The sequence below is a fragment of the Agelaius phoeniceus genome, chromosome 30 (assembly GCF_051311805.1).
Source record: "Agelaius phoeniceus isolate bAgePho1 chromosome 30, bAgePho1.hap1, whole genome shotgun sequence".
Lineage (NCBI taxonomy): Eukaryota > Metazoa > Chordata > Aves > Passeriformes > Icteridae > Agelaius > Agelaius phoeniceus.
In genome coordinates this window covers 6,114,518-6,136,427 of record NC_135294.1, presented here as the reverse complement: position 1 = coordinate 6,136,427, position 21,910 = coordinate 6,114,518, and the positions used below count along the sequence as shown (strand labels likewise).

The 21,910-nt window shown below is 61.5% G+C and overlaps 3 protein-coding genes and 1 long non-coding RNA gene across 7 annotated transcripts in view; 3 read left to right on the top strand and 1 right to left on the bottom strand.

The window, feature by feature from the left end:
- Nucleotides 1–2,048: 2,048 nt before the first annotated feature.
- ACTG2 (actin gamma 2, smooth muscle) lies at nt 2,049–6,815 on the top strand. Its single transcript, XM_054650728.2, has 8 exons — nt 2,049–4,399; nt 4,476–4,604; nt 4,685–4,795; nt 5,378–5,462; nt 5,534–5,695; nt 5,791–5,982; nt 6,293–6,474; nt 6,560–6,815. The coding sequence occupies exons 1-8, from the start codon at nt 4,274–4,276 to the stop codon at nt 6,701–6,703; spliced, it is 1,131 nt and encodes a 376-aa protein (XP_054506703.1). The 5' UTR covers nt 2,049–4,273; the 3' UTR covers nt 6,704–6,815.
- A 798-nt stretch (nt 6,816–7,613) lies between these two features.
- Nucleotides 7,614–12,400, top strand: DGUOK (deoxyguanosine kinase). 2 transcript variants are annotated; one of them, XR_013185615.1, is made up of 7 exons: nt 7,614–7,764; nt 8,640–8,755; nt 9,543–9,730; nt 9,964–10,139; nt 10,789–10,904; nt 11,193–11,292; nt 11,766–12,400. XR_013185615.1 is itself a non-coding variant. In XM_054650652.2 (7 exons), exons 1-7 carry the CDS (start codon nt 7,686–7,688, stop codon nt 11,853–11,855), a joined length of 837 nt encoding a protein of 278 aa, XP_054506627.2. In that variant the 5' UTR covers nt 7,615–7,685; the 3' UTR covers nt 11,856–12,400. The 2 variants fall into 2 exon arrangements, 1 of the variants encoding a protein (XP_054506627.2); XM_054650652.2 differs by having other exon boundaries at nt 7,615–7,764; nt 9,964–10,111.
- Nucleotides 12,401–13,981: 1,581 nt separating this feature from the next.
- Nucleotides 13,982–16,952, bottom strand: LOC143696177 (uncharacterized). Its single transcript, XR_013185616.1, has 3 exons — nt 16,929–16,952; nt 15,458–15,571; nt 13,982–14,042 (listed from the first exon to the last, which is right to left on the bottom strand). It is a non-coding gene; the product is annotated as an uncharacterized LOC143696177 (long non-coding RNA).
- A 246-nt stretch (nt 16,953–17,198) lies between these two features.
- Nucleotides 17,199–21,910, top strand: part of TET3 (tet methylcytosine dioxygenase 3) — a 28,679-nt gene continuing 23,967 nt past the window's right edge. For 2 of the 3 annotated variants that reach the window (XR_013185589.1, XM_077191645.1), the window contains exon 1: nt 17,688–18,488. Coding sequence is in view for 1 of the 3 variants with exons in the window: in XM_077191645.1 (XP_077047760.1) it covers nt 18,471–18,488 (18 nt within the window). In the remaining 2 variants the exon portion in view is untranslated. Of the gene's footprint in view, nt 17,358–17,687; nt 18,489–21,910 lie in introns of those variants that run through there. The other variant, XM_077191646.1, reaches the window with a different exon arrangement.

Genomic DNA, 21,910 nt, shown 5'->3' with positions numbered 1-21,910 from the left:
TTTTACCCTCCCATCCCACTCCAGGATGGAATTCCAGGAGCTTTGAGCTCTTCCCTCCCATTCCAAGATGGAATTCCAGCAGTTTGACCTCCCCAGTCCCATTCCAAGATGGAATTCCAGCAGCTTTGGCCACTTCCCTGCTCCCAGCTCCCCGTGCCCGGTGCCCTGTGCTCACCCCAGAGCTGCACAAAGCCTGGCTTAGCAAGCCTGGCCTGGCCAAAGCCGAGCTCAGCCCCTGTGCAGGACCCTCCTGGAGGTGCTTTGGTCGGGTGCCAAGCCCAGATTGTCCTGGCTGGCCCTTGAGGGGAGGGAAGCAGCAGAATCCAAGGGGGCAAAGGGGAGGGAATCATCCCGAGGTGGCAGAGAGGAGAAGGGAATCATCCCAAGGTGGCAAAGGGAGAGGAGGGATTCATCCCAAGGTGGCAGAGGAAGAAGGGATTCATCCCAAGGTGGCAGAGGAAGAAGGGATTCATCCCAAGGTGGCAAAGGGAAGGGATTCATCCCAAGGTGGCAGAGGGAGAAGGGATTCATCCCGAGGTGGCAGAGGGAGAAGGGATTCATCCCAAGGTGCCAGAGAGAAGAAGGGATTCATCCCAAGGTGGCAAAGGGAAGGGACTCATCCCAAGGTGCCCGGCAGCCGTTCCACCCGTGCTGTTGTCCCCAGCAGCGTGGGATGTTCGGCACATGGGGAAGGGGCTGGAGCTGCCCTCCCTCCCACCTGCCATGCAAGCAGCCCCGGCCTTTGTGTCTGGCACACATGGATGGGATTATCCGGGCTGGGTTTTCCCCCCTTCTCCCGGAGCTCTCGGTGGGCCGGGCTCTGCCCCGGGGGGATCCTTTCCTTTGGGCTCGCCGCCTTTGCGTGACAGCGCCGCTGCAGCTTGTCCCCAGCCCCTTTGGGAACAGGCTGGCCCCGGGCTGGGACGGGAGGGAGGAGCCTTTAGGGCATCGCTGGGAACTCGTTTCCAGCCCTAATTAATTGAAGCCGTGCTCGGGAGGGGGTGCAGATTCCGTGGTGCTCATCCCACAGCTCCTCACCCCGAGTGGGGGCGCCCCGAGTGGAAAATCCCATCCTGCAGAGCAGCAATTCCTTCAGATCCCTGGGGATTCATCCCAGCTCCACTCCCAGGTGTCAGCTGGCTCAGGAGAGGAGCTGGTGGCACATCAGCGCTTTGTGCTGTCCCAGTGACTGGTGAACCCTCCCAGGGAACTTTCCTTGGGCCAGGGAGTTCCTCAGGTCAGGGTCGGCTGCCACTGAGCTCCCAGCGCTGCTCCCTGAGCTCCCAGCCCTGCTCCCTGAGCTCCCAGCGCTGCTCCCTGAGCTCCCAGCGCTGCTCCCTGAGCTCCCAGCGCTGCTCCCTGAGCTCTCACCTTTTCCATCCCATTTTTCCCACCCCAGCTCCCTGAACCCTCACTTTGTGTGTGTCAGTGAACGTCACTATCCAGGCACTGCTGCCCGGCCTGGCTCTCCAGCTGTGCCAGATGTGACTGTCACACCTTAAACCCACCCAAACCTGGGATGGGTTTGGGAGGAGCTCAGCCCGAGGATAAACCAGGCTCAGGGATTTATTGCCTGTGTGTCCTGGGGGATCCCGCGGGCAGGGAGCTACGGGCGATGCTTATCTCCACCTCAGCACGGGGAGCGCATCCAGATCTCTCTTTTCACGCCTTTTGCCCTCCCTCAGCAGCATCCCCGGAGCTCCCAGGCTCGAGCATTCCCCGCGCGGGCGGTGCCGGCCCCGGGGCTTCGGTCCCTGTGCCTGGGGGGATGCCTGGCGTTCCTGCGAGCATCCCGGGCCCGCCGGGGCCGCGGGATTGGCTGCGGGGGCCAAACCTTTCCTTTTTAGGCTGCGCCCGGCTCCGCTCGGGGCTGCGCTGCCGCCGGCCCCGCTGCGGCCCCGGCCGGCCGGGGATGCTCCGGGATCCCCCCGGGCTCGGGGATGCTCGGGGATCACTCCGGGCTCGGGGATGCTCGGGGATGCTCCGGGATCCCCTCGGGCTCCTCGGGGATGCTCGGGGATGCTCTGGGATCCCCCCGGGCTCGGGGATGCCCCGGAGCTGAGCCAGCCCCAGCCCCAGCCCGGGGGATGAGTCTGGGGGTGCCCAGGGGGCTCGGGAGTGTCTGTGGGGTTTGGGACGTGCCCCTCTCTGCCTGGGGTGGGATGGGGTCCTGCCACCGCCTCTCTCCACTCGGTGGTGCCTCCATGCCCCCCGTGCCCTCCCCACTCTGCTGGGTTTGGGGTTTAATTCATTTTAAAGGGTTTTTTCTGTGTTATGGCAGCCTCTCCCCTCGTGATCTCGTGTTTGGCGCGGACGCAGCCGGGCTGGGTGTGAGGTGACAGCAGGACCCGGGGCTGGGGGCATGGGGGACACCAGGGGCAGGGCCAGGGGACACATCCAGCCCCTGTGAGCTGCTCCACGGGGAAAGGGACCCGGCAGAGCCATCCCTGGGGACCCTGGGGCTGTGGATGGGCTGGCAGTGCTGGGGACACCCCATGGGTGACAGCCCAGGGCCCGTTCCCTCCCTCCGGAACCATGGGGGGGACACCAGGACCTTTGTGTCCCTGCCTGTGGTGACAGCTCCTGCTCACTGCTCCAGTGCTGGGATGTCCCTGCCCCGGGCACAGCTCAGGACCAGCCTGGGCCTGCTGTGCCTCAGTTTCCCTGGAGCCCTCGGGGGCGTCTCTGCTGCCTCCCCCGGGTGCTCCCTGCTCAGGGCCCGTTGTCCTTAAAAAGGCAGCCGGGAGTTGGGAGCCTCTGGTTGGGCTCTGCCGGGGCTGGGGGTGGCCCCGGCTGTGTCCGGGCTCGGGGACAGCTCCCACCGTGTCCCTGGGGGGCTCTGAGCTGATCCCCCCTGCAGAATCCCCCCGGCAGGGACCAGACCCGGGCTCGCCCTCACTGCAGGGTCGGCACTGGGACCCACAACCCCTGGGCTGGCTCAGGCCGAGCATTTGGGGCTTTGGGACAGCAAAAGCCCAAAAATGGGGGCGGAGAGAGAAAACCACGGGGAGAGGCATCCCAGGAGCGCCGGGTGCCAGGCCCGGGGGGGAAGCGAGGCCGGGAGGAGCCGGGGCGGCTCCGGCAGCTCCGATCCCGGCCCGGCCCGGGGGTGTCCCCGCGGCAGAGCCCCCCGGCCGCCCCCAGCCCGCGGGGGCTTCTCCAGCGCTCCCCAGGCGCTTCCAGCTCCTTTTCCCCTGCCCGTCGCTTATAAGGACTTGTGTCTCACTTGTTTATGGCAGCGCAGCATAAAAGGAACGGATCCCGACGGGGCTGATGCTCCCAAGCATCCCTACCATACATTTTCCTACAATAATTAACCGGGCTGGGTCCTACCACCGGCCCGAGGTCAATTTAATGAAATAAAACACCTTATATGGCCATATGGCCAACACACCATCACTGAGCCTATTTAGGGTCTTTGTTTAGAGCGGATCCGCCTCTGAGGTTCCTCGGGCTCGCCGGTATTTATACCCACGGGCTCCGGGGCTCGGTCCCAGAGGAAAGGAGCTCTCGCCTCCGTGGTGAGTACTGCCCTGCCCAGCCCTGCTTCCCTTCTTCCTCGCAGCACTCCGGGCAGCAAAAACACCTCGGGAGGTTTTTTTTGGGGGTGTCCCAGCGTTTCTGGGTGGCACCAGCTGGATTTGCCTGGCACGGAGGGGGTGCCAACCTCGGCACGACCCCACAGCTGGAGGTGCTGGGAGCTGGGCTGAGGCCAAGGCAGGTTGTGCTCTCACAGAAATCTCTGCGATTTGGGGTTTTTCTTTTGCTTTTTGGGCTCCTGCAAGGTTTTGCCTGTTTCCCTCTGGATCGGGGAGCACAGGGGGCACCCCCTGGGAAGGGCAATTTTATTTCCCCCCCGTCTTTGGGAGCGGATGCGAGGTCAGAGCAGCAAAATGCTGCTGAGACTGAAGCGGACGAGAGGGCATCACCTGGCACCCCCTGGCAGGCACCACCTGGCACCCCCTGCCCGCTTCGGGGGGCACCGGCCGGGCACGGCAGCGCTGGAGCTCCCAGGGGAGCCCTTGGCACTGATTTTGGCCACGAAGAGGCTGCAGAAGGATGGAGCAGCAGCAGCAGCAGCAGCCACGGGGAACGAGCATCACCCAGGGAGGATTTACAGGGCTGCCCTTCCCCGAGGACTCCGACAGCTCCGAACCCAAACCCCCGGCGATGGCACGGGATGAGCCCCATCCCAGCCTGTCTGTAACCCCCCTTTCCCCCCTGGCCAGCTTTTCCCCCAGGTCCCCCCAGCACCGAGCGCTGCCACCCCGCCATGTGTGACGAGGAAACCACGGCCCTGGTGTGCGACAACGGCTCCGGGCTCTGCAAGGCCGGCTTTGCCGGCGACGATGCCCCCCGCGCCGTCTTCCCCTCCATCGTGGGCCGGCCCCGCCACCAGGTGGGTACCCGGGGGCCCGGGGGGAGCCCCCAGGCCGGCAGCACAGCCTGGCTAACGAGGCCTCTCTCGCCGTTAGGGTGTCATGGTGGGCATGGGGCAGAAGGACAGCTACGTGGGCGACGAGGCGCAGAGCAAGAGGGGCATCCTCACGCTCAAGTACCCCATCGAGCACGGCATCATCACCAACTGGGACGACATGGAGAAGGTGAGGCCCTGGTGGGGCGGGGAGAGGGGTCAGCCCTGCCTGGGTTCGGGGTGACACCCCCGGTTCTCTGCCCGCCCCAGATCTGGCACCACTCCTTCTACAACGAGCTGCGCGTGGCCCCCGAGGAGCACCCGACCCTGCTCACCGAGGCTCCCCTCAACCCCAAGGCCAACCGGGAGAAGATGACCCAGGTAGGGCCCTGGAGATCACCCCTGGGTGGGGCTGGACCCTCCAAAACTGCAGGAAGGGCTGGAGGGGGGATTTGGATTTGGGGGGTGCATGAGTGGGGAGCGGGGTGCGGGGTAAGGGCAGATATCCCAGTGGGAAGTTCCCACTACCAACCCTAACCCATGCCTGATGGCTCTGGGGGTCTGTTGGCAGCATGTGGACCTGCAGGATTTGCCCCACCATGTGCTCCCCACTCTGTGCACAGCCCCACGTGGCTCTGTGAGATGTGGTGACCCACATTTCCATATCACCCCTTGACCCACGTGCTCCCCACTCTGTGCACAGCCCCACGTGGCTCTGTGCACTGCCATCACCCACATTTCCACCTCCTGGCCCACGCTTTCTCACAAACCCTGTAAGAAATGTGTTTCCCTGCCCTCCTTCATGCCCCACAACCCCACCATTCACCTGTTCCCCCGTGCCCCACACCATCCCCGTGTTTCTCCATGCCATGCCCTGACCCAGGAAGCCACAGGGCTGGGGTGGGACGTGCTGGTGACCCCCTTGCCCACCCCTCACCCCCTGCCCCTCTCCTCTCCCTCCAGATCATGTTTGAAACCTTCAACGTCCCCGCCATGTACGTGGCCATCCAAGCCGTGCTCTCCCTCTACGCCTCCGGCCGCACCACCGGTGAGTAGGGGAGACCACGGGGGACAGGGACCAGCTTGAAGCGTCCCCTCCTCACCTTCCCCGTGTCCCAGGCATCGTCCTGGACTCCGGGGACGGCGTCACCCACAACGTGCCCATCTACGAGGGCTACGCCCTGCCCCACGCCATCATGCGCCTGGACCTGGCCGGCCGCGACCTCACCGACTACCTCATGAAGATCCTCACTGAGAGGGGCTACTCCTTCGTCACCACCGGTACGGGCACCGGGGAGGCGGGGCTGGGCGCGGGGACGCCGCGGTGGCACCGCCGGGACACCGGCCTGAGCCTCTCCTGCCACCCTGTCCCGCAGCCGAGCGGGAAATCGTGCGCGACATCAAGGAGAAGCTGTGCTACGTGGCGCTGGACTTCGAGAACGAGATGGCCACGGCCGCCTCCTCCTCCTCGCTGGAGAAGAGCTACGAGCTGCCCGACGGGCAGGTCATCACCATCGGCAACGAGCGCTTCCGCTGCCCCGAGACGCTGTTCCAGCCCTCCTTCATCGGTGAGCCCGCCCCGCTGCCCCCAGACCCGGCTCCAGTGCCCCTGATGCCCCCAGACCCTCCTCCAGTGCCCCCAGACCCTCCTCCAGTGCCCCCAGTGCCCCCAGACCCAGCTCCAGTGCCCCCAGACCCTCCTCCAGTGCCCCAGACTCTTCTCCAGTGCCCCCAGATCTTGTTCCAGCCCCTGATGCCCCCAGACCCTGCTCCAGTGCCCCCAGACCCTGTTCCAGTGCCCCCAGGCCTTGTCCCAGCTCCCCCAGTTTGGGGAGCCCTGGGGGGGCACAGGGAGGTGAAAGCCCCATCCCACGCCAGGCATGGAGTCTGCTGGGATCCACGAGACCACCTACAACTCCATCATGAAGTGCGACATCGACATCCGCAAGGATCTCTACGCCAACAACGTCCTGTCCGGGGGCACCACCATGTACCCGGGCATCGCCGACCGCATGCAGAAGGAGATCACTGCCCTGGCCCCCAGCACCATGAAGATCAAAGTAGGCCCTGGCTGAGCAGCCGGCACCCCAAAGCCCCTCCTGCCGCGGGGTTTTGGGGCGATCCTACAGGCCGCTGTCCCCGCAGATCATCGCCCCGCCGGAGCGCAAGTACTCGGTGTGGATCGGCGGCTCCATCCTGGCCTCCCTCTCCACCTTCCAGCAGATGTGGATCAGCAAACCCGAGTACGACGAGGCCGGACCCTCCATCGTCCACCGAAAATGCTTCTAAGCCCCCTCCCTGCCTGCGGGGCCCCCCGTGCCCAGGCTGGGGTGCCCCGCTCCCCCTCGGACCCCGCTGCTCCTCCCCACGCCCACCGCGCATTAAAGAAGCCTTTTCTCCATCTCGGAGCCTTCCTGGGACAGCTGGGCTGGGAGGGACTGGGGACGAGGGGGGAAGGAGCCCTGACCTCACCTTGGTGGCGTGGCCTGCTCATGATGTCCCCAATCCCATGGGAATGCCCTCGACCCCATTGGTGACCCCAACCCCATGGCAATGCCCTCAACCCCATGTTGGTGACCCCAACCCTGAGATGATGCCCCCAACCCCGTGGAAATGCCCCCAACCATGCAAGGATGCTCTTGACCCCATATTGGTGATCCCCAACCCCATGGCAATGCCCTCGACCCCATGTCAGTGCCCCCAACCCTGCAAGGCTGCCCTCGACCCCGTGTTGGTGACTCCAACCCTCTGTTGGTGACCCCAATATTGTTTTGGTGACCCCAACCCCATGCTGATGTCCTTAGCCCCATGCTGGGGACCCTAACCCCATGCTGGTAACCCCAATGTTGATCCGGTGACCTCGATGTGGTTTTGGTGACCCCAACCCCATTTTGGAGACCCCAATGTTGTTTCAGTGACCCCAGTGTTGATTCGGTGACCCCAACCCCCTGTTGGTGACCCCAATGTTTTACTGGGGACCCTAATCTTGTTTTGGTGACCCCGACCCCATTTCAGTGACCCCAACCCCATTTTAGTGCCCTTGACCCTTTATTGGTACCCCCGACACCCCCATTTTGTGCCCCACCCTCTCTCCCCTGCCCCCCGCATTGCCCTGACACGCTGCGGACAGCGCCTCATTTGCATAAATTACCATATCGCCCCCGTTCCGCCCCCCCACCCTCGCTGTTTCCGCCTCCTCCCCCCGCCCACTTCCCGCGCGCTGACGTCACGGGGCGGTGGCGCGCGCTGCTGATTACCATCTCATTAGCATATGACGCGGGAAGGCGGAAGCGGCGGCGGCATGGGGCGGTGCGGGGCCGCCCTGCGGCTCGCCCTGGAGGGGAACATCGGTACCGGGGGGACCGGGGGGCTTGGGGTGCGAGGGGAGCGGGGCGGGCTGGCCAGGGCTGTAATTAATGGCGGTAATTATCTTAATTATCGCTGCTGGGGGCGCGCCGCAAAACCCCGAGCTGCTGGGAGCTGGGAGGGGGACACAAAGGGTGTTAGGGACAGACAGGGCTCACCCCAAATTCTCGGGGTCGGGTTGGAGTCACCCGGGCTCACCCCACACTCCCAGGAGCCGGGAAGGGGCACCCCCAGATTTACCCAATAGCCACAGGGAGGAAACGCCAGGTTCACCCCAATATTTCCGAGATTTGGGGTGGGGGAACCCCCAGACTCAGCCCGGGTCCTGAGGGGGACACCCAGGCTCACCCCAGGTTGCCTGGAGTGGGAATGGGGGAACCCGGGCTCATCCCAGGGGTGGGGATGGGGGAACCCGGGCTCATCCCAGGGGTGGGGATGGGGGAACCCGGGCTCATCCCAGGGGTGGGAATGGGGGAACCCGGGCTCATCCCAGGAGCGGGAATGGGGGAACCCGGGCTCATCCCAGGGGTGGGGATGGGGGAACTCGGGCTCATCCCACATTGCTGGGAGCGGGCATGGACACCCAGGCTCACCTCGGGATTTGGGGCAGGGGGACACCTCGTGTCTCTGGGATTTGCTGGGGGGGCACCCCACATTCACAGAGTCCAGAGATGGAGGGCACACCCAGGCTGACCCCACATCCCTTAGAGCCAGGACTGGGGACCCTCAGGCTCACCCCACACCCCCAGGCTGACCCCAAATCCCCAGGGGCAGAGATGGGGGGCACACCCAGGCTGACCCCACAGCCCAGGCTGACCCCAGAGCCCAGGCTGACCCTGCTCTCCCTCCCTCCCTCCAGCCGTGGGCAAATCCACCTTCCTGAGGCTGCTGGCCGCCGCCTTCCCGCGGTGGCACCTGGTGACGGAGCCGGTGGCGCAGTGGCGCCGGGTGCCGGGGGCCGCTGGCACTGCCCAGGTAACGGGGGCGGCTCCGGCCACGCCCCTGACCCCAAATGTGCCAGCCCTGACCCCAAATGTGCCCGCAGGTGTCCCAGGGCTGTGCCAACACCTGACCCCAATGGGTTTATGGGGTGTTGGGGGGGGTTCAGGGTGTGTTTTTAGGGTGGGTTTTGGGGAAGGGGTGCAGCATCTCCTGGGTTTGTGCTTGCCACATCCCTTCCCTGCCACGGAGCCCCCCGTTTTCCTGAGTCCTGTTTTATATTTATATTTCTATTTATAATCTATATTTATGTTTATAATCTATATTTATAATCTATATTTATATTTATACATAAATATTTATACAAATATAATTATAAATATAATTATAATTTTCTATATTGTATAATATTTATATTTATTAAATGTATATAATATGTATATCTATAATATGTGTATCTATAAAAGGTACATAATATTTATATTTTCATATAAATATATATGAAATATAGAATATAATAGAAATATAGAATATATATATAGAATACATATATTCTATATATAAATATATATTTATAAAATGTGTATAATATTTATATTCATGTAATTTATATATTTATAAATATACGGATCTATACGTTTATAAATATAAGTATTGGTAAGATATTTTGTAAATATTTATATTTATAAAGTAAGAAAATAATTACATTCATACTTCATAAATACGAATATTTACAAAATATTTCCATCTATAAAACTGCAGCACACAAATGCATTGTGTGGATTTGATTTACAACATTCCTGTTGATAAAACGCCCGTGCAGGTGTCGGGGGGCAGTGCCAACCTGCTGCAGCTGATGTACCAGGAGCCCGCCCGCTGGTCCTTCACCTTCCAGAGCTTCTCGTGCCTGAGCCGCCTCAAGGCCGTGCTGGAGCCCCCCGAGGAGAGCGGGGAGACCCCCGGCACCGCCCCCCCCGTGAGGGTCTTTGAGCGCTCGCTGTTCAGTGACAGGTACCCCAAAAAAGGGAACAGGTACCCCAAAAATGGGGCACAGGTACCCCAAAAAGGGGGGCAGAGGTACCCCAAAAAAGGGGGTACAAGTACCCCAAAAAGGGGGCACGGGTACCCCAAAAAGGGGAGGCACAGGTACCCCAAAAAGGGGCACAAAAAAAACCCCAAAAACCCCAGATCAGTGCCAAATCTCCCCTGGGCACGGGAGCTGCCCTGTGCCCATCCCTGCCCAGGTACGTCTTTGCCAAGACCCTGCTGGAGGCCGGGCACCTGCAGCCCCTGGAGTGGGCGATCTACCAGGACTGGCACGAGCTGCTGCTGCGGCACCTGGCACCCCACGCCGCGCCCCACGGCTTCCTGTACCTGCGTGCCAGCCCCCAGGTGGGCACCGGGCATGGGGCTGCCCCGGGTGGGCACTGCACAGCCCACAGGTGGGCACGGGGCTGCCCCAGGTGGGCACTGGGCATGGGGCTGCCCCAGGTGGGCACCGGGCACTGCACAGCCCTCAGGTGGGCACACGGGGCTGCCCCAGGTGGGCACCGGGCACCAGGGCTGCTCCAGCCCAGGGGCACCTGGAGTTCCACACCTGGGGGAGCAGGGCCGGGTTTATCCCATGGGGTTAGGGTGGGGTTAAGGTTGGTTTTTAGGGTGCATTTTTGGGGTGTGTTTAGGGTGGGTTTTAGGATGGGTTTAGGATAAATAGTACTTTGATAAATACATTTATAAAATATTAGATAAATATATTTTTTATTTTATACATTTGATACATGTATTTATAAAACATTCGAGAAATATATATTTATATTCTATATAATTTATATATTTGATAAATATATTTATCAAATTAATATCTAGGTAATATATATAATCTATTAGATAGTATATCTTGTATCTTATAATCTTGATACATATCTTATAATCTTGATACATATCTTATAATCTTGATACATAATAAAGATTTTTACTTTTGTATATTACGTATTTTATCCCTTTTATCCCTATTTACACTCTTATAAAGCGTTTTCCAAAGGGTGACATTTGGTTTTTCCTCTCCTCAGACGTGCCTGGAGCGGCTGCGGCGGCGGGCGAGGAGCGAGGAGGGCGGGGTCCAGCTGGGCTACCTGGAGCAGCTCCATGGCCAGCACGAGCTGTGGCTGGTGGCCAGGGCCACCGAGTGAGTCCTGATGCGTGCCCAGCTTTGGGGTGCCCTGGGTTTTGGGGTTTTTGGGGTTTTTTTGGGGTTTTTTTTGGGTTTCTTTGAGGTTTAACCCCTCAAGGAGGGCGGGATCCAGCCTGGGCTACCTGCAGCAGCTCCATGGCCAGCACGAGCTGTGGCTGGTGGCCAGGGCCACCGAGTGAGTCCCGATGCGTGCCCAGCTTTGGGGTGCCCTGGGTTTTGGGGTTTTTTTTGAGGATTTTAGGGGTTTTTGGGGTGAAGCCCTCGCTGTCCCTCTCTCTGCAGGATCCACTGTGAGGCAGCGCGGCGCGCGCCCGTCCTGGTGCTGGACGTGGAGCAGGACTTTGAGCACGACCGGGCCAGGCAGGGCCTGCTCATGGCACAGGTGGGTGCCACAGGTGGGGTGGCACAGGTGGGGTGGGTGGCACTGCCCCGGTGCCATCCTGGTGCCGCCCGAGTCCATTCCTACACTGCCCCAGTGCCAGGGCCATCCCACTCCATCCCAATCCATCCCAGTGCCATCCCAGTCCATCCCAGTCCATCCCAGTCCATCCCGGTGCCATCCTGATGCCACCCAAGTCCATTCCTACGCTGCTCCAGTGCCAGGGCCATCCCAATCCATCCCAGTGCCATCCCAGTCCATCCCAGTGCCATTCTGGTGCCACCCCCATCCATTCCTACACCGTCCCAGTGCCAGGGCCATCCCAGTCCATCCCAGTTTCATCCCAGTTCCATCCCAGTACCGCCTGTGCCCCATCCCGGTGCCATCCCGGTTCCATCCCAGTCCATCCCAGGGCCACCCCTGCCCCATCGCGGTGCCACCCCTGTGCCACCCCTTCAGCCAGGCTGTCCTTGCAGGTGGAGGCCTTTGTGACATCCCTGGGTGCCCACTCTGTGCCATCCCATCCTGAACCCCTGAGCTCCGGGCAAGGGGCAGCGTCTGCCTGAAGACCCCGAGGACAGGGGACAGGGTCCCAAGGAGAGGAGACACAGTCCCGGGGACAGGGGACACAGTCCTGGAGACAGGGGACACAATCCTCAGGACAAAGGACAGGGTCCCAAGGAGAGGGGACATGGTCCAGAGGACTGGAGACACTACCCCGAGGACAAAGGACACGATCCTGGGACAGGGGACACGATCCTGAGGACAAGGGACACGATCCTGGGGACAGGGGACATGGTCCCGAGGACAAGGGACACGATCCCAAGGACCTGGGACACAATCCTGAGGACAAGGGACACGATCCCAAGGACCTGGGACATGTCCTGGTCCCCAGTGTCCCCTCAGACCCTCTGTCCTGGCCAGAGCTGGATCCTCAGAGCCGTGTGGGGTTTTGGGGTCAGGATTCCCCCGGTCCTTGCTGTGACCCTCTGCCCCTCTTTGGGGTGGGTTTCCTGCTGGAGTTCCCATGGAAAATCCCGGTGTTTTACCCGACCCCCATCGTTTGTTATTTTGTATTTAATTGTTTCCCTTAAATTGAGATCAAATCGCTGAGGAGCTGCTCCGTGTCTCGGGGTGGCCCTAAGGGGACACAGGGGGACGTGGGGGGACATTTTCCCCCAGTTTTGGGGTGTTGTGATGGGGGGGATGGCCGTGCCCCATGGGTTTGGGGGAAAACCAAGGGGATTTGGGTCCTAAAAGAGGGGTGGGGATGGTGCTCAGCCTGGTGTGAGACCCTACAAAACACAGGGTGGGAGGGGTGGGATTGGGGTGGTGATTTGGGATTTGGGAGGATATGGAGCAGGAAATGGGGGATCTGGGGTAGGGGGGATTTGGGGGCTGTGGGGTGGGATATGGGGCAGGGAATGGGGGGTCTGGGATATGGGGGATTTGGGGGCTGTGGGGTGGGATATGGGGCAGGGAATGGGGGGTCTGGGATATGGGGGATTTGGGGGCTGTGGGGTGGGGATTTCCCCCGGCGACCCCACAATAACGCAGAGCGAGACCCGCGCAGACCCCGCTTCCGACCCCACAAAAACAACAAACACCAGAGGACTCACAGCCCACGGCCCCACAAACCCAACGGGGTCGCACAGCCCTCGCCATCCCACAAGAACCCTACAAAAACAACAACCCTGCAACAACCCTACAACAACCCTGCAACAACCCTGCAACAACCCTACAACAACCCACCGCAGCCCCGCGCTCAGCCACCCTACGGCAGCAAAACCCCACAAAACTCCCACCCCCCTTTCTCCCTGTTACCCCCAAAGCCCCGGGGGTTCTCCCTCTCCCCGTTATTCCCGTTCTCCCCGGAGAACGTTGCCCCCCGTTCCCCCCGGAGTTCTCCCCGTTCCCCCCGGGGTTCGCCCCTTCCTCGTTATCCCCGTTCCCCCGTTCTCCCTGAGCCCCCCGGGTTCTCCCCGTTCTCCCCGATCCCCCCGGTGTTTCTCCCCGTTCCCCCTGCGGTTCTCCCCGTTCCCCCCGGTGTTTCTCCCCGTCCCCGTTCCCCCCGGGGTTCTCCCCCTCCCCATTTCCCCGTTACCCCCGTTCCCTCCGGTGTTTCTCCCGTTCCCCCCCGGTGTTCTCCCCCATCCCGTTACCCCCGGGGTTCTCCCCCTCCCGTTCCCCCCGGATTTCTCCCCCTCCCGTTCTCCCCGGGGTTCCCCCCGCTGTCCCCCCCTCTCCCCGTTCTCCCCGTTGCCCCCGGTGTTCTCCCCCTCCCCGTTCCCCCCGGGGTTCCCCCCGTTACCCCCAGGGTTCTCCCCCTCCCCATTTCCCCGTTCCCCCCGGGTTTCTCCCCCTCCCGTTCTCCCCGGGGTTCCCCCCGCTGCCCCTCCCCTCCCCGCTCCCCCCGTTACCCCCGAGCCCCCGGCGCGGGCCCGGAGCCCCCCGTGCTCCCGGCGGGTCCCCCCGAGCGGGCGCTGCAGAACAAAGGAAGCAGCAGCAGAGCGGCGGCGGCGGCGGCGGCAGCAACGTGCGGCGGCTCCGGGCTCCCCTCGGGGTGCCCGCGACATCCCGAGCCCCTCGGGGTCCCCCCGAGCCCCCCCGGCCGCCGGCAGCGCGCTCAGCCCCGGCCCGAGCCCCGCTGCCAACGAGGGGGGGCGAACCCCTGGTGGTTTTTTGCCCGGTAAATTCATTTTTCTGTGGAAATTCGGGGGTTTTGGGGGAGGTGGAAAGTTGCCGGTGCGCGGCTGAAGTTGGGAAGTTGTGCGGGGTTGAGGCGCGGGGGGGGGGGAGGGAAGGAGGAAAAAGGAAAAAAAACAAAAAAAGCAAAACGAGAGAGAAAAGGAAAATGAGGTTGGAAGAAAAGAAGGGGTGGGATTAACAGCGGCGAGGCTGCACCCCGGTTTTGGGGGGGGCTGAGGGGTGGGGAGACAGCGGGGCCGCCCCCCCCGTGTGGAAATTAAAACTGGGGGTGACTCGCGGCTCTGTCCCGCAGAAGCCGCGGTGTCCCCGGCCAGGGGGACGCGGTGACCCCGCCATGTCGCTGTCGCCGCCCTGGGGGCTCCGCCAGCCCGGCCCGGCCGCCCCCCCGGCCGGGGGGAGCCCCGAAATCTGACGCTGCCCCCCCGGGATGGAGATGGAGAGGCTGCGCAGGGAGGTGAGCGAGCCCCAGCTCCCCCTAACCCCGGACCCCCCTCTCGTTCCCACTTTCTGGGGTGATTTGTGATCCTAAACCCCATTCCCCCCTCTCGTCCCCACTTTTTGGGGTGATTTGTGACCCCAAACCCCGTCCCCCGTCTCGTCCCCACTTTTTGGGGTGATTTGTGACCCTAAAACCCATTCCCCCATCTCGTCCCCACTTTTTGGGGTGATTTGTGACCCCAAACCCCATTCCCCCGTCTCGTCCCCACTTTTTGGGGTGATTTGTGACCCCAAACCCCGTCCCCCGTCTCGTCCCCACTTTTTGGGGCGATTTGTGACCCCTTTGTAGCGTCGCCGTCACTCGGAGGGGGTGGGCAGGGAAAGCCCCTCCTTGGTTGGTGGTGGTGGTTGGGTTTGGTTTTTTTTTTAAGGGTATTTCCGTGGGAAATGGGACTTTCTGCTGCCTTAAAGGCCACTCGGATGCTTTAAAACACCCCAGAAAAAAAAAAAAAAGAAAAAATTCATCTCGTCCCTGGGGCATCCCCAAAGCAGCGCCGCGGGACGGGCGGAACCCAACCCGACTTTAAACCGAATTCCTTGGGATTTCTCTCAAAACGCTGCACGGAACCCCCCCAAAATAAAGAGGGGGTGCCAAGGAAGGGGGAGGCAGAGCCGTGCCCGGGAGCTGAACGAGTCGCGGCGTTTTCTTCACCCAAAAAATTCCAACGCGCTCCCGGTCCGACCGGCCGGGGTGCTTGGAGCCGGGATTTCACATTTTGTGCCCACGCAAAAAAAAAAAAAAAAAAGGGGGGAGCTGCTCCAGCTTGGGGGGTCTGCAGCGTGGGAGGGAGAAACATCTGCTTGGCATTGATTTTGGTGCTTTTCCCCCTAAAAAAACCCCAAAATTCGGTGTCGCTTTGCGCTTTTTTTTGGTGTTTTCGGGCTGTGAGCGCCTCCGAGGTGGATGCAGGGGTGTTTTTCCCTCTGGAGGGTGGCACGGGTGGCATGGGGTGGCACGGACCTTGGCGCAGGTGGCTCGGCGAGGCACGGGAAGGACTTTGCCCTTGGCAGGAACGCGGCTGGAAACCGAAAAGCGGCCGGGAGGGTTTGTCCGCGCCGCTTTTCCAGGCAGGATCTGGGGGAAAAAGGGGAATTTTGGGGATGGCAGCGGGCACAGAGGCGGCATCCCCCGGTGCCCGTGGCCCGGGCCGGGTGTGCCGCGATTCCCACGGTGTGCCCGGAGTCTCTGCCTGCACCAGTTCCTCCAGTTCCTCCAGTTCCTCCCGCTCGGCCAGGCCCGCCTGGAGCTCCTCCTGTCCCCCCGGGGCTGATTTCCTGATTTTTCCCCCGATTTTCCCCATCCGTGAGGGTTTGGGACGGGAAGAAGGGGAGGATGAAGATGGCAGAGGTCAAGGCTCAGCTCTCAGAGCCTCTGCTGCCTTGCCGGGCGGCTCTGGGTGTCTTTCCCGCTCATTTGCATAACTAATCAACGTCTTGGGGAGCCGCTCATTAGCGCGGGCTGCCCCAGCCCAGGGAAGGATGCTCCGACCTGTCCCCTTCAGCTTTGGGGGATAAATCCTAAATAAACCCACAGAAAACCCCATTCCCAGCAGGAACGGGGGCACCAGCCCTGGACTCAGCTTTATCCAGCCCTGGACTTGGCTTTATCCAGCCCTGGACTCGGCTTTATCCAGCCCTGGACTCAGATTTATCCAGCCCTGGACTCGGCTTTATCCAGCCCTGGACTCGGGTTTATCCAAGCTTGGACTCGGCTTTATCCAAGCCTTGACTAAGGTTTCTCCAAGCCTGGATTCGGGTTTATCCAAGCCCGGAACTCAGGTTTATCCAAGCCTAGATTTGGGTTTATCCAAGCCTGGACTTGGCTTTATCCAAAACTGGACTCAGGTTTATCCAAGCCTTGACTCCGGTTTATCCAAGCCTGGACTCAGATTAATCCAAGCCAAATGACCGATGTTCCCCAATTAACATACCCAAATTAATGGACAACAATTAACGAGGTTCTCGGGGGTTTAATGGCAGGGAAATATTGGGGTGTAAAGAGCTTTTTGGGGGCTCCCCGGCTGCTTTTGGGGTTTTTGGCTGCTCCCATCCCTGCCTCAGTTTCCTGGGGGACAGTGACACAAAGGGCAGGGCTTGGGGGTCCTGTGACCCCATTTTGGGGTTGTGGGGTCGCGTGTCTGTGTCCCTGTCCTTGTCCCCCTAGTGTGCCATCTGCACCTCCCTCGTGTCCCCCCCTTGTGTCCCCACATCCCTCCGTGTCCCTCTCATGTCCCACTCATGTCCCCATATCCCCCCTGTGTCCCCCCCGTGTCCCCTTCATATCCCTCTCATGTCCCCCCTCGTGTCCCCCTCATGTCCCCCCTGTCCCTCCTCCGTGTCCCCCTCGTGTCACCCCTCGCGTCCCCTTCATGTCCCCCTCCGTGTCCCTCTCGTGTCCCCACATTCCCCCGTGTCCCTCCTCATGTCCTCACCGTGTCCCCTTCGTGTCCCCCGCCATGTCCCTCTCATGTTCCCCCCCCCCCCGTGTCCCCACATCCCCCCGTGTCCCCCCCCGCGTCCCCCTCATGGCCCGCTCCTGCGCAGCGCAGGGAGCGGGCGGGCGGTGCCACTGCGTGGGGGAAAGGGGGGGGGCTGTGCGTGGGGGGGAAAGGAGGAGGAGGAGGAGGAGGAAGAAGGAGGAGGAGGAAGGAGGAGGAGGAGGAGGAAGGAGGGAAGAAGAAGAGGAGGAGGAGGAGGAGGGCAGGGGGGGAGCAGGGATGCGGCGCTCATTCCCCCCCCCGGCTGCAGCGGGGCGGCGGTGAGGGAGCGCGGAGGAGAGGGAGACAAGATGGCTTCCTCCTGAGGGCCGGCGCCGTGCGGGGCCGGCGGGGGCTGCGGGGCAGCGCGGGGGCAGCGGCGAGGTAAGCGCACCCCTTCTCCCCTCCAAAACACTCTCGTTGCACCCCCCCAAACCCTCCCCAAATAACCCCAGTCCCTCCTTGGGCTTGCGGGGCGGTGCGGGGGAGGTTAAAGACCCCCCCCCCCCCCCGCGGTGCTGGCGGCCCCGCGGGGCCGAGAGGACAAAGCGGCGGGGCCTGGGGAGGGCCCCGCGCCCCCGCCCCCGTTTTGGGGCTGTTTTCCTTCTTTTATCCCTTTCCTTTCCCTCCAGCATCGCTTCGTGGTGGGGGGGGGGAAGGGGGGGTGGCGGTGTTTAGGGGTGGGAGGGCGATAAAACTTAAGGTGCACCCCCCTCCTCCCCCCCATATCGTCATTCCCCCGTGTGCTTTTTCGCCTTTATTAATCATTGTTTCCATTAAAACCATCGCGAAATGTGCTGAGCTCAGAGGTGCGGCGGGGTGATGCGAACAAGGGCGATGAGGCTCCCCGCCGTGACGTCACCGTGACGTCACCCGGGGCCGGTGGCAGCTGTCATCCCTCGCCGTGACGAAGCCCCGGGGTCCGGAGCGGGCATCCCCCCGCTTTCCGTCACGGCAGGACGGAGGTGGGCACAAAAAAACAGCTGCCCCTCCTCAGGGGGGTCTCAGCCACCCGCCCAGACGGTGATTTTGGTCACATCCCAGCGCGCTTTGGCAGTTTTGCCATCCCGAGCGGCTGCGGGCGTTGGTGGCTCCAAGGGACATCGCCGAGGTCAGGGTGGGGAGAGCGCTGCCAAAAAATCAAAGTTGGGAGCCGGCGGTGAGCGGCGTTTTTGGCACCACGTGTGGGGATGCTTCGGATCTCGCGGCCGGCGCGTGCGCCCGCCAACGCCGGAGCTGCCTCCGGATGCTGTGCAAAAAAAAAACAAAAAAAAAACCCCCAAAAATCAGAAATCTCAGCTCGAGTCGGTGGCAGGTGCCGGGGCGGTGGGTTGTGCCGGGATGCGGTGAGCCCCGAGGTTGCATCATGCTGGGAAGGGCTGGGCAGCGCCGGAGCAGAGTCCTCCAGGGCGTTATGGTGGCCCCATAAAGGAGCCCAGCTCTTGGCCTTTGGCACCTCGTTAGCCTGACAAGGTTTGTTTTTCCGGATTGCCGGGCATGGACTCTTTTTTGCAGGTAATTAAGGGGGAAGGTGGCTCTGGTGGGGTCTGGAGAAGGCAAAAAGTGTGTGCGTCCCCAGGAATTTGGCCTTTCCTTTGATGGGCTTTGCTGGCCCAGCTGGGAGTGGGGATGGCAAAGTGGTGGCATGATGTCTCTGGGTCACATGGTTGTGCTCTGGCTCTGTGTCCCAAAAAGCCCTTTCTGGGGTGTCCCTGGTGCTGGCACACTGGGGGTGAGCTGTCCCCATGGCACTGGGGTCCCCAGTCCTTGTCCCCAAGGTGCCAGGGTCCTTGGTCCTGGTTCTGCATGTGCTGCAGTCACCAATTCTTGTCCCCATGGCATCAAGGTCCCCATTTCCCTTCCTGCATGTGCTGCAGTCCCCAGTTCTTGTCCTCCTGGGGTCCCTGGTGCCCTGCCTGCCTGTGCTGGGGTGCCTGGTCCCTGTCTCTGTGCCTTTGGGATATTCAGACTCCTTCCTGCATGTTCCAGTGTTCCCAGTCTCCATTCCCACACTGCTGGGATCCCTGCTCCCCATGCGTGTGACATGGGGTGCCCTGTCCCCATGGCAGTGTGTGTCCCTGTCCCCATGGCAGTGTGTGTCCCTATCCCCATGGCAGTGTGTGTCCCTGTCCCCATGGCAGTGTGTGTCCCTGTCCCCGTGGCAGTGTGTGTCCCTGTCCCCGTGGCACTGTGTGTCCCTGTCCCCGTGGCAGTGTGTGTCCCTGTCCCCATGGCAGTGTGTGTCCCTGTCCCCATGGCAGTGTGTGTCCCTGTCCCCACAGCGTTGGGGTTCCCTTTGGGAGTCTCCCAGTCCCTATCTCTGATCCATCAGGACACCCTTGGTTCCCTGTTTGTGTGCGCCAGTGTCCCCATCCCTATGGCAGCGGTGTCCCTTGTCCCCCAGCTGTGCATGCTTGGCTCCCTGCTCCCTGTTCCTGCAGCACTGGCATTCCTGATCCCTTCCTGCCTGTGCAGGGTCCCTTGTCCCCATTCCCATGCCATTGGGGTCCCTTGTCCCCATTCCCATGCCATTGGGGTCCTCAGTCACCTGCCTGCCTGTGCTGGGGTCCCTCGTCCCTATTTCTGTGCCACTGGGGTCCCTTCTTGCCTGTGCAGAGTCCCCTGTCCCCATTCCCATGCCATTGGTGTCCCCAGTCCCTTCCCTGTGTGGACAGGGCTCCCCTTGTCCCCATTCCCATGCCATTGGTGTCCCCAGTCCCTTCCCTGCATGGACAGGGCTCTCCTGTCCCCATTCCCGTGCCATTGGGGTCCCTTGTCCCCATTCCCATGCCATTGGGGTCCCCAGTCCCTTCCCTATGTGGACAGGGCTCTCCTGTCCCCATTCCCGTGCCATTGGGGTCCCTTGTCCCCATTCCCGTGCCATTGGGGTCCCTTGTCCCCATTCCCCTTCCCCTGGGGTCTCTTCCTGCCTGTGCTGGACCCTTTGTGACATTGGGGTCCTTGGTCCCAGCCCGTGCCAGCTTTCCCTGTCCCTGTGGCACTGGGTCCCCATTCCCTGTCCCTGCCGTGTCCCTGACTCCACGTGTGCTCAGGGTGTCCTCTCAAGGGGACGTCCTGAAGGGGCCAGCACCAAACCCAGTGTCCCTGTCCCCTCGCTGTCCCCACTGCGGGCTGGGATGGGGGAGATGCCCCCAAGTCCCTCCTGGGGACACCCCCAGCTCCCTCCCGTGCCAGCGCTTTAATCTGGGTGCTTTGAGCTCTGTGTAGAAGGGTGCCAGACCGTTTCTGAGGATGAAAGAGCTTTTTTTATTTATCCCCCGCTCCCCGGGCCGGCATCCAAGGGGAGATGAAATGAAACGGGAAGAGGCTGGAGGTGAAACAGCTGCGATGGGCCCGTCCCCATTCCACATCTGCCTGCCACACCACTGCCAGCCCCAGCAACCCAGCTCAGCCCCTTTGCTCCTCTGTCCCGGGGCCAAAATCCCCTTTTGCTGGGCTGGGCTTTGCAGGCAGGGCTGTGGAGGCAGGGACAATGCAGCGTGTTTGTTTGCTACAGCTAAAATGGCAGTTCTTAAGGGGAAAGAAAGAGAGCGAGAGCCAAGTGCTTCTGCACATCCAGTCGCCGCATCTTTTGATTAAATGAGATTTTGCTGTCGAAGGGGGGAGCTGGGGACCACGAGCTCCTGAGCCTGCAGTTCCCATCACAGCCAAACGAGGGGAAAAAAAAATTCTGAACCACCCCGAGCTTGAAAATGCTGTTTAAAAAAAAAAAGAAAAGGGATTGGTGCAAGTTGTAAATGCTGCAGTTGTCAGTGTGGAGGCCGTGGGGTGGCCGGAGGGTTTGTCACCACAGGGCTGGTGGCACAGTCTGCTCTGCTTCTCAGGCTGGCTGGAAAGGATGGAGAAACATCCCAGGAGCTGGGGTGGAGCAGGGAATGTGGGGCAGGGTGAGTGAGGGGCTCCAGAGGTGGGGCAGGGTGAGTGAGGGGCTCCAGAGGTGGGGCAGGATGAGTGAGGGGCTCCAGAGATGGGGCAGGATGAGTGAGGGGCTCCAGAGATGGGGCAGGGTGAGTGAGGTGGGGCAGGATGAGTGAGGGGCTCCAGAGGTGGGGCAGGATCAGTGAGGGGCTCCAGAGATGGGGCAGGATCAGTGAGGGGCTCCAAAGGAACCCACTGATGTTGCAATTAAAGCCTCTGCACTTAAGGCCATTGCCTTGAAGCCACTGCAGTTAAAGCTCAGGCGCCTAAACCTGCACCAATTAACGCCGTTGCAATTAAAGGCCCAGCACTTAATTAACGCCATGGCTGCACCAGCCCTGCTGGCAGTGCCGGCTGCTCCCAGCTGTGCCAGGTGTCTCCATGAGCCTCCCTGGCTGGGATGGTTGGTGTTGGGGCACACTGGGAACGGCCTGTCTGCCAACTGGGGAGTATTGGGAGCATACTGGGAGCACTGGGAGTGCACTGGGAACAGCCTGTCTGCCAACTGGGGAGCATTGGGAGCATACTGGGAGTGCACTGGGATCACACTGGGATCACACTGGGATCACGCCTGCCCTGTGGATCTCCGTGCTCCCCTCTGGATGACACTGGGATCACACTAGGATTGTGCTGGGATCGCACTGGGATCGCACTGGGATCGCACTGGGATCGCACTGGGATCTCACTGGGATCATACTGGGATCTCACTGGGATCACACTGGGATCTCACTGGGATCATACTGGGATTGCACTGGGATCATGCTGGGATCATGCTGGGATCTCGCTGGGATCATACTGGGATCTCACTGGGATCATACTGGGATCTCACTGGGATCTCACTGGGATCTCGCTGGGATCATATTGGGATCTCGCTGGGATCATATTGGGATCTCACTGGGATCTCACTGGGATCTCACTGGGATCATGCTGGGATCTCACTGGGATCTCACTGGGATCACGCCGCCCGCCCTGTGGATCTCCCTCCCCGCCTCCCCGCC

Coding starts and splice junctions, on each gene's coding strand:
- ACTG2 (XM_054650728.2), top strand. CDS start 4,274: ATGTGTGACGAGGAAACCACGGCCCTGGTGTGCGACAACGGCTCCGGG. Junction 5,696..5,790: donor CTACTCCTTCGTCACCACCG/GTACGGGCACCG, acceptor CCTGTCCCGCAG/CCGAGCGGGAAATCGTGCGC. Junction 6,475..6,559: donor CCAGCACCATGAAGATCAAA/GTAGGCCCTGGC, acceptor CTGTCCCCGCAG/ATCATCGCCCCGCCGGAGCG.
- DGUOK (XM_054650652.2), top strand. CDS start 7,686: ATGACGCGGGAAGGCGGAAGCGGCGGCGGCATGGGGCGGTGCGGGGCC. Junction 8,756..9,542: donor GGGCCGCTGGCACTGCCCAG/GTAACGGGGGCG, acceptor ACGCCCGTGCAG/GTGTCGGGGGGCAGTGCCAA. Junction 11,293..11,765: donor AGGGCCTGCTCATGGCACAG/GTGGGTGCCACA, acceptor CTGTCCTTGCAG/GTGGAGGCCTTTGTGACATC.